This window comes from Oncorhynchus kisutch, linkage group LG2, assembly GCF_002021735.2.
Source record: "Oncorhynchus kisutch isolate 150728-3 linkage group LG2, Okis_V2, whole genome shotgun sequence".
Lineage (NCBI taxonomy): Eukaryota > Metazoa > Chordata > Actinopteri > Salmoniformes > Salmonidae > Oncorhynchus > Oncorhynchus kisutch.
In genome coordinates this window covers 9,795,542-9,806,763 of record NC_034175.2, presented here as the reverse complement: position 1 = coordinate 9,806,763, position 11,222 = coordinate 9,795,542, and the positions used below count along the sequence as shown (strand labels likewise).

Here is an 11,222-nt window from a genome sequence, read left to right as displayed (position 1 = left end):
GGGATAACAGGGAAGATGGGTGACCCCTGGAGGGGAGTGGAGACAAGCACAAAGACAGGTGAAACAGATCAGGGTGTGTGCGACAAAAGTAGACGTTGTGAGTCGAGAAGCAGGTGCAGGTGAAACATTTAATAAAACAAGAAACATGAAATGAGACAGCATAACAGTGGCAATAAGGCATGAACACATGAACAATGCAGGGTAATGGGTCCAGGTGAGTATCCTAATGATCTGGAAGTGCACATAATGATGGATGCCAGGTGTGCATAATGAAGGATCCCAGGACCAGTGGTTAGTATACTGGCGACGTCAAACGCCAGAGGGAGTAGACGTGACAAATCCTATGTAAATGTTTTGGTTAGATGGAATCTAAAGACGCAAAGTTGTCAATATATGCATTACAGTCATATATACGCTATGTTGACTTAATAAGCACGGTAATTAAATATTTTGGCAAGGATGTGTTATTTTTTATCCATCCTCTTTACAATATAAGACACCCTCTCATCCCTGTCTGTCTGTTATATCCTTCAAGGTCCCACCAACAGGTAAAGTATGGACATTAAGTCAGTATTTTGCATTAGAAATATTGGTGAAAAGTATCAGTTGAAGACCAAATTATTACGGAGCTGAAAGTGATTTGAAATAAACTATTTCCTGTCTTCGTAGATGCTTGTACAATGTACTAATGCATAGTAATCACATTATTTTTGTGAATGTAATTTATTGATTGATATTAATTAATGAAAGTAAATGCCTTTACTATTAATTACACTTGTCTTCTCTCCTGTCAGTAGCCATGGGGACAACTTTCCTGCTTTGTGTGGCTGTCACCCTATTCAGAGGTAAGAATCACAGTTTACCTTTCAATAATACATGTCATGTAATCACTACCAGAATTTAGCAAGTTGATAATTTATTATTATCTAACATTATGGGTAAACAAATACTGTACAGTAGCTTGGCAAATTAAATATTTCTAGACTCCTCTAATTAGAAAGTACATTCATGTAGTTTGTTCTGCAAGGCACACTATATAGACATGTAATACTGGTTATAAAGCTATGCAGGGGGAAGCGACAGCATGTGTATTGTTATGTACACAAACATTTGTATAAGGTCATGTCATTCAAGCAAAAACTAAATATTTTGTGCCTTACTAAAATGACACTTGACAGTCAGTGAATTCAGCAAGAGCAGTCGGAGCAAGACAATTGTACTGTACTTAATTAAGCTATAGTATATGTTTCCTTATTAAACTGATATTACATTAGTCAAATGGTTGCGAAAAGAATGCAGGTGCTCATCTGTAAAATTGTCTTTCTTCCTTTATGTTTAGTGGTCAGTGGATCATGCCCAGTGGGGCGGGAGTTCATTACTGCCTTTATGCCTAACTATTTGCTGAGCTACCAAGATGATCAGAGTCTTAAACTGGCCATAACCACACAGGATTATCCAGCCATTGTTCAAATTCAGGTCAATGCAATCGGCTTCTCGACCTCAGTGAAAATAGAGAAACAGAACACCAAATGGATTGGCATACCTGGTACCGCTGAAATTGGGGGTCCAGGAGCTTCCACCAAAACAGTGCAGGTCACCTCCAACTCTGACATCTCGGTGGTGGCCTTCAACTACAAGTTCTCGACCGGAGACAGCAGTGTGGTCTTCCCGACTGACCAGCTGGGTACTGACTATGTGGCCTTCACCCCTGTAGGGGGTCCAAGCAACATGCACAAGCTTATGTCTATTATCAACGGCAAAGAGCCCAACAAGATCACGATCATCCCTGTCTCCAACATGAATCTCAGTGGCGTGGATTCCTGGAAGCAAAGAAAGGCGATGATTGTTACCATGGAACCATACCAGGTCTACCTCTACCAAAGCTACACCACTTTCACTGGGACCAGGGTAAAAGCTAAGCACCCTGTGGCAGTCCTGGGGGGACACGAGTGCATTGCAGATGGAGGCCGCTGCAATCACGTTTACGAACAACTGCTACCGGTACAGAGCCTCTCCACCAATTACCTGGTTCCTTCCATGCACATGACCCAATCAACAGACTTTGTCAACATTGTGGCCTCAGAGGACAACACTCTAGTGAAGATCTTTGAGGGAAAGGTATCCACTGCTAAAGAGCTGAATGAGGGGCAGGCGTATGTGATATCTGTCCAACCCAAATATCCGCTGATCATCAAAAGTGATAAGAAGGTCATGGTGATGTACTTCAGCAACAACAAGCCCTATGATCCGTTCCTCACCAACATCCTCCCAACATCTGATCTAGCAAAAGAGTGGTCGGTGGACACGCAGAGCAAATTCGAGAGCACATTGGTCATTGTCTCCGAGGGGGAAGGGATCAAAACCGTTAAAGTCTGTGAAAAAAATAATTGTGTGAAATCTCTCCAATGGACATCATTCAACTCAGACCCTAAGTACATGTGGGTAAATGTTCCATTGGGAGAGCAGCAACAGCATTTCTCCATCAAAGGCGACTCCCTCATGGCTGTTTACGTTTATGGTGGCATGCCAAGAGACGGCTACGCAACAACAGGAGTATGTTCCAAAGGTAAGCTGTTTATTTGACACATACACTTAAATGGCCTATCAACTGCCCCTCGACACCTCCCCTGTTAAAGAGGACAACTCTTCAACAACCCCAATGCAACGCAACACATTGAAATTCTACGCAACACAATAAAACAAAACGCAACACAACAAATGCACTGCATGAAAACTAGTGTTAGTCTTGAATGTTGCTTCTGTACTCCCTCAGACACTGCACCACCCACTCCACCACCAGACCCCTGTGAGAAAGTAAAATGCAGAGAAAAGGAAGAATGTACAAAGGGGGTTTGTGCCCACATCTCCAAAGCAATCTGCAGGGCCGTGGGCGACCCCCACTACCTCACCTTTGATGGGGAGCGATTTGACTTCCAGGGCACCTGCTCTTACGTCATGGCCACGGTTGTTAAATCTGAACCTGGCCTCATCCCGTTCGCTGTCCTGACCAAGAACAACCACAGAGGGAACAAGAGGGTGTCTTTCGTAAGGAAAGTCTCAGTCACAGTCTATGGGCTGACTGTGGTGATGAGCACGCATAAAGGGAAGGTTGAGGTAAGTAACAAGAGACCAGAGAGAAATGATCAGGACTGGGGTCGGTTCCATGGTAAATTTGGTCAACCGAGGAGGTGAACTGAGTGGTTTTTCCATATGCTTATTGATCTTTTCTTAGGTGAATGGTGAGAATGTTTACCTGCCTGTGACCCTGGCCGGAGGAAACCTAACGGTGGTGTATAGTGGCAGCTATGCTGTTCTGAAGACAAATTTTGGCCTGAAGGTTATGTACGACTGGAACATGAAGTTCTACATTACTGTCCCCAGCAGCTACTTCCGCACCCTGGGTGGGCTCTGTGGGAGCTACAACGGGGATCGCAATGACGAGTTCACTAACCCCAAAGGTAACAAGGAACCCACAGTGGTGAAGTTTGCCCAGAGCTGGAGAACTGAAGACGGCGACTTGTTCTGTCATGATGACTGCCAAGGGGAATGTCCTAGCTGCACTCCGGCTCTCCAACAGAAATACAAGGGAGAGACGTCATGTGGTCTCTTGGCCAAAAAAGACGGCCCATTCGCCAGCTGCCACAAGGTCCTGGACCCAGGCATGTTCATGGACAACTGTGTCTATGACGTCTGCATCAATAAAGGCATCTATCAGTTCCTCTGTGAGAACATGAAAAGCTACAATGATGCCTGTTTGGCCGAGGGGGTAAAAATTAGCCCTGAGTGGAGGACAATCACTGGATGCTGTGAGTTTTCTTCTTTCCAGACATTTCATAAAGATTTTTAGATTGTACATTTCACAATTATTTAAATATATTTTCTCATTTCACATTTGCAGCACTGGAATGTCCGTCAAACAGCTACTACGAGGCATGTGGCACAGCTTGCCCTGCCTCTTGTTCAGATCTAGATGCCGAAGCAAAGTGCAAGGAACCCTGTGTGGAGACTTGTCAATGCAACAAGGGCTTTGTCCTCAGTGGAGACAAATGCATCTCCAAGGAGAGCTGTGGCTGCTCTTATGAAGGACGATACTACCCGTCTGGAATGAAGTTCTGGGAAGATGACAAATGCACAAAGCAGTGTGAATGCAATCCAGGAACAGCCAAGGTTGAATGCAAAGCAACAGCATGCAAGAAATCAGAGGTGTGTGGCCTGCAGAGCGGTAAGAGAGAGTGCTACCCAACATCATATGCCTCTTGCCAAGGTTCAGGCGACCCCCACTACCGCACGTTTGATGGCAAGAGGTTCGACTTCCAGGGAACGTGTACTTACGTTCTCTCCAAATTGGTCAGCAAAGATGACAAGTCTCTGGCGCCTTTTGAGGTGCTTGTAAAGAATCAGAATAGGGGGAGGAACATGGCAGTGTCTTACACAAAGACAGTCACCGTCATTGTCTTCAAAAACATCATCACCATGAGTAGGGACAACCCTGGCAAAGTATTGGTAAGCTACCTTAAAATGTTATCCATTCCAAATGAATGACATAATTGCACTCTGGGTTTACTTGGTCAATGAGCTTTTATGATTATACTACTTAATGTAAGAGGAAATATCAGGACAGTATCATCCTTCGTGTTTCATCAAAATTTCTTTCTATCTTCCCAGGTCAACAACCAGTATGTGAACTTGCCATTTGATGTAGAAGATGGCCAACTGTCCATCTTCCGCAGTGGGTATTTCGGGGTGGTGAAGACCAAATTTGGCCTGACACTGAAGTTCAACTGGAACAGCCACGTCTCCCTAACCCTCCCCAGCACCTACTCAAACCTCATCGGAGGGCTCTGCGGAAACTGGAACGGCCAACGGAACGACGACCTCCTCAAACCAGACAAGAGCCCTGTCAACACCCCAACAGTATTTGGGGACAGCTGGAAAGTGGGGAACGACCCTGGCTGCTCCAGCGACTGCGACGGCAAGAAGTGCCCCACCTGTGACCACAGCCTGATGCTTGATTACCAAACAGGGAAGTACTGCGGCAGGATCACAGACAAAAATGGTCCGTTCAAGCACTGCCACGCCAAGGTGGACCCCACAGAGTACTATGAGGACTGTGTGTTTGATATGTGTATGTACCGTGGCCATTTCTCTGCCCTCTGTAACGCCCTCAGCACCTACACCACTGCCTGCCAGGATGCCCCTGCCAAGGTGGAACAGTGGAGGTCAGACAGCTTCTGTCGTAAGTAGTGCACAGACACACCTTATCAGATGTGCATTTCAAAACAATGACTAACAATTATGATCATTACAATAAGTCAGAAGTGGTTTGTCTAGCTAGCGGCTCCTGGTACCAAAATGTAATTCTATATTTGACCTAATGTGTTGTAGCATCTTCCTGCAAGGTCAACAGCCACTATGAGGTGTGTGCTTCCGGCTGCCCCCAGACCTGCAGCGGCCTCAATGAGCCTGAGAGCTGTTGGAACTCCCTGTGCACCGAGGGCTGTGTCTGTGACGACGGCTTCATACAGAGCGACAGCGAGTGTGTGCCGCTGGCTGAATGTGGCTGCATTCACCAAGGCCAATACTACCAGATGGGCCAGGTGTTCTTCCCCAGTGGCCAGTGCAAAGAGCGCTGTGTGTGTAACAAGGATGGACACGTGGAGTGTAATGTGAAGTTTGCCTGCGGTCCCAATGAGAAGTGCCAGGTCCAAGACGGGGTGCAGGCTTGTATACCCATGAGCACGGGCACCTGCCATGTGAGCGGGGCCAGGAGATTCCACTCGTTCGATGGCAGCTGCTTCAGCTTACACGGGGACTGTATGTACAAAATGTTGGAGGTTGTGGAGAAAGACGGATCGATGGCTCCATTTGCTGTATCAGTGCAGCAGTTGACCAAGATTGATGATGCAATGGTCACCAGGAGGGTTGAAATACAGGCCTACAAATACAAGATATCTATGTCTCCCAGAGTTATATGGGAAATAACGGTAGTTTTCTGTCTTGATCTACTCATTTCAGTATTAAAAAGCAACACTTGATTAGAAAAACGGATGTTTTCAATCTTTCCTCCTTTCACAGGTGGATGATGTTGCAACAAATCTCCCGCTGTCACTCGGAGATGGAAAGGTCAGGGCCTACCAGAACGGCATTAACATCATCGTGGTAACAGACTTTGGCTTGATGGTGACCTACGACACCGTTGCTGGCGCCATCATACAGCTTCCATCCACTTACAAAGGTGTTACCGGTGGTCTCTGTGGCAACTATAATGACAAGAAGGAGGATGACTTCCTGCTGCCCAGTGGGCTGCAGGAGCCGTCTGTGGAGAAGTTTGCAGCGGGGTGGTTAGTGGTTCAGGAAGGGGTCAAATGTCAGACAGGATGTGACGGTGGCTTGAAGTGTCCTCCCACCAGTGGACCCCCGCCGGCTTGTAGCATCATAAAGTCACCCAAGGGTCCATTTGCCCAATGCCATGCTGTTGTGCCACCACAAGAGCACTTTGAGGAGTGCACGAAGGAGGGAGAGGGTGGGGATGCCCTGTGCCGTCACTTACAGACGTATGTGACTTTCTGTCAGGCATCCGGTGGCCTTGTCAGCAGCTGGAGATCTGACCAGTTTTGTCGTGAGTAAATGTTGATATTGAAAGTTGATTTACCTTAACCTGGTTTATCTTATTGTGTAATATTTCTCTGACTTAATGCTCTGCTGAAAAACAATTGAAGCTGAAGCTGATTTAAGTTTTTTGATAACATGCATTTCCATCTGTCCTCTAGCTCTGACGTGTCCAGCTAACAGTCACTATGAGTTGTGTGCCGACACCTGTTCTTCCACCTGTGATTCTCTGAGTGAGTCTCCCAAATGCCCACTATGCCAGGAGGGCTGCCAGTGTGATGACGGCTTTGTGTTTGATGGTGGCAAGTGTGTCCTACGTGAGAACTGTGGCTGTGTGGTTGATGGACACTATTACAAGGTGATTACTGATTTATTGTGTATTGACAAGTAAATTGTTTTTTCATATCTCAAAAATTCAATGGTATCCTAAAGTGAATATTATAATTAAAGGCCTGCATCTGTTCTATGCTATATGCAAATATAAAGTGCAAATAATATAATCAATCACTATCCTTGGTAAATATTTATTGTTTACAGTTGTCCTATGGTTTCCACCATAGTGTAAACTCAATGATATCATTTACATGTCTTGCTGGTTTTCAGTCTGGCCAGTCTGTGATGCTGGGCAACTGTTCTGAGACCTGCAGCTGTGCAGCAGGACTATTCACTTGCAAGAACTCACAGTGCAAAGAGGGTCAGCAATGTGGGTTGAAGAATGGAGTCATGGACTGCTACAGCACAGGTAAAAAAACATGAATAATAATGCAACCAAACAGATATGGCTTTGTGTTAGTGAATTTGGATGTGGAATTATGAACTTTGTTAATGTTCTTATTTTCATATTACTATGATCAGGATTTGCTAATGTCTCTAATGCACATTTTGTCAGACCCCTGTGAGGATACTGAGTGCCGTGAGAAGGAAAACTGTGCGGTGATGAACAATAAGGCGGTATGTGTGGCCCAGTCCAAGGCCACCTGCTGGTTGTTCGGTGACCCTCATTACAGCACGTTCGACGGCCAGCCATTCTCCTTCATGGGCACCTGCTCCTACATTCTGGTGAAAACGACTGGCAAAGATCCCACCCTGCCTCAGTTCAGCATCCAGACTAAAAACGAGCTGCGCGTCAACTCCAAAGGCTCCTTCCTCAAGTCAGCCAACATAGACCTGAGTGGTCACAGGATCACCATTCTCAGTGGCCAAAGAGGGACAGTGGAGGTGGGTGGCTTCCAGTTATACTTGATACAGATTTTCCATGTTGAAGTTGAATGTAAGAATCCTCTATGCTCTCCATCCACTTTAAGTCCTCTTTAAATCCTCATCTCTCTATCGTCCCAGATTGATGGCATTAGGTCTGCCCTCCCTTTGAGTTTGGAGTCTGACAGCATCAGAATCACAGAGTCTGGTATCCAAGGGAGCATCCAGACAGATGTCGGCCTGAAGATCACTTTTGACTGGACAGCCTTCTTCATGGTGACCATCAGCAGCAGTTTCTACGGCAACCTCGGTGGCATCTGTGGCAACTACAATGGTAACAAAGCAGATGACTTCACCACTCCCACAGGTGTGCTTTCATCAAATACCACAGCGTGGGTGGCATCCTGGAGTGTTGCCGACGGTGACCCATTCTGCTGGCACGTCTGTAACAGCAACTGCCCCACATGCTCAGATTCAGACCGGGCACTTTACACTGGACCAAAGTACTGTGGTTTGATGACAGACAGAGGGGGCCCATTTGAACAGTGTCATAAGAAAGTGCCGGTGAAGGAGTTTGCCTCAAAATGCCTGTATGATGTGTGTCTGAATGAGGGTCGACAGGAGGTGTTTTGTGAGGCCTTGGCTAACTACGTGGCCGAATGTCAGCAGGCTGGGGCTGTTGTCTCACCACTGTGGAGAAAGGCCTCCAACTGCCGTTAGTACTCAGCTATAACAAAACATCACATTTAGGAACACAAACATTCTTAAATGTGTATAATGACACGATAGACCAACTTGTGCATTTGCAGAATGTATTAGGACTACATTTGTGATGTTTGTTTATTCTTAACTCGAACAGCCCTGGACTGCCTATACCACAGCCACTATGAGCTATGTGGCACTGCCTGCCCTGCTACCTGTGCCGATCCCAATGTCCCAGAGATCTTTTCCAAAGTCTGTGTGGAGTGCTGCCTGTGCAACAAGGGTTACATGCTCAGAGGTGAACAATGTGTCATCAATGTGTCAGGGTGTGGCTGAATAAAAAACTCCTGAACAAATATGTAAAACCTGTACATATCAAGTTTGGAGGCTTAATTTTCAACGAAACTCTCATGGCTCCAAAATATCCTTTAAAAAAGAAAATGTTCCTTCCATGTCCTGGTTGTAGGAGCATTTCGACATAAAATCGTAAAAGTACCTTAAAATGACCTTCTGTATTTGATAACATATTACAAACCATATAATGTTGTGAGGGATTGAGTATTCATGCATGGAATTGTTATTGAACTGTATTCATTATAATCCAAATATAATACCATACTTGTGTATTACTAAAACTGAGATTATCTCTGTACGCTTGTATCTGTGTCTATCCATTACAACTTTCAAAAGCCTAATAATAAACATATTGCAGCTAACTGAGTCTGTGTCATCTGTTTATCCAGCATTTAGTAGTAATGGTGGAATTACTACAGTTTTGGTTTAATCAGATAACTCAAAACCTCTCAAGTAATTCATTCAAACAAAACGGTTGAGTATATTAATCTTGTATATGCCATGCCATATTATATACTGCCTCTGCCCACTGGGCACAGATGTCAGTTCAACATCTAGTTTTGAATTATTACTTGCGAGGTATTGAGTTGTCAACTGATGTGAATTCAACGTGAAATGAACAACACGTCACCATGTCGTTGGATTTAGGTTAAAAGTTTGGTGAAAAAATACAATCCCCTTACATTGATTACTTTTTGCAAATCCAATCCGTTCTTCACGTTGATTCAATGTCATAGTATTGATTTTGGGGGGTGGAAATGACATGGAAACAACATTGATTCAACAGGTTTTTGCCAGTGGGTCATATTGCAAAAATAACAGAAATCAGTTTGATGGTTAAGCTATTATATTGTTGTGGCCGCTGGAATTTTTTTCTCTCCAAAAAGCAGAAGTTTGACAGAAATTTCTGCGAAATAGATGTTTGATGTTGACATCAGTACTTCTCCACAACCTTCCAGTCTTCAATAAGAAGAATTTGCCCAGTCACTGCTGGTCAGATAACACAGCAGAGATGTTGGTACTACGTTCTTGGATCAAATATTGTATTAATTATATATTTTCTGGAATACAACTCTTTTTCCTACAGGGCTAAAGTCGCTATGCACTGTCAGTACAGTCTAGTTATCTATGTTAACTCTACTCTCCATGCCAGGTACATTTTATTTTGCTTCAGTTAATTATATCCATCAGTGGAAAATGAATAAATCAGCTTAGTGTAGTCTGCCACTAGCACAGTCAGTGTAGTCACCTCATCTATCCCCATTGAGACTGTGTCTGTGCCTTGATCTAGGTTCGGCTAAACTAAACATGGCGGTGATCGCCTTAGCAATCTCACTGGAATAAAGACCTCCTTCATTCCTGTCATTATTGAAAGAAATTGTGATATCTCACATCTCAAAATAGTGCTACTTAATCGCTCACTTCCAAGGCAGTTATAGTCAATGAACTATAATCTTGATGTGATTGGCCTGACTGAAACATGTCTTAGGCCTGATGAATTTACTGTGTTAAACGAGGCTTCTCCTCCTGGAGAACAACCCTGAAGCAAGCTTCCAGAAAATTGGAACGGAATGGAATGGCGCAACACCAAACTGGAAGTCTTCCGATGAACTTGGAAAGACAGTACCGTGCGGTATCGAAGAGCCCTCACTGCTGCTTCATCATCCTATTCCAACTTAATTGAAGAGAATAAGAACAATCCTACATTTATTTTTTATACTGTCGCAAAACTATCTAAAAAGCAACATTCCCCAGGAGAAGATGGCTTTCACTTCAGCAGTGAGACATTCATGAACTTCTTTGATGAAAAGATCATGATCATTAGACAGCAAATTACGGACTCATCTTTAAATCTGCGTATTTCTCCAAAGCTCAGTTGTCCTGAATCTGCACAACACTGGGAGGACCTAGGATCAAGGGAGACGCTCACATTTTTTAACACTATGTCTCTTGACACATTGATGAAAATAGTCATGGCCTCTAAACCTTCAAGCTGCATACTGGACCCCTTTCCAACTAAACTACTGAAAGAGCTGTTTCCTGTGCTTGGCCCTCCTATGTTGAACACAATAAATGGCTCCCTATCCACCGGATGTGTACCAAACTCATTAAAAGTGGCAGTAATAAAGCCTTTCTTGAAAAAGCCAAACCTTGACCCAGAAAATATAAACAACTATCAGCCTATATCAAATCTCCCATTCCTCTCAAAAAAATGAAAAGGCTGTTGCACTGCAACTCACTGCCTTCCTGAAGACTAACAACGTACACGAAATGCTTCAGTCTGGTTTTAGACCCCATCATAGCACTGAGACTGCACTCGTGAAGGTGGTAAATTACCTTTTAATGGAGTCAGACCAAGG

General features: G+C 44.4%; 1 protein-coding gene across 1 annotated transcript; it reads left to right on the top strand.

Moving 5' to 3' along the window:
• Window positions 1-784: 784 nt before the first annotated feature.
• Window positions 785-9,224, top strand: LOC109900959 (IgGFc-binding protein-like). The gene is made up of 12 exons (XM_020496885.2): window positions 785-845; window positions 1,340-2,566; window positions 2,774-3,114; window positions 3,233-3,806; window positions 3,899-4,503; window positions 4,666-5,236; window positions 5,386-5,984; window positions 6,076-6,619; window positions 6,771-6,967; window positions 7,213-7,351; window positions 7,499-7,827; window positions 7,948-9,224. Exons 1-12 carry the CDS (start codon window positions 800-802, stop codon window positions 8,524-8,526), a joined length of 5,751 nt encoding a protein of 1,916 aa, XP_020352474.2. The 5' UTR covers window positions 785-799; the 3' UTR covers window positions 8,527-9,224.
• Window positions 9,225-11,222: the final 1,998 nt, after the last annotated feature.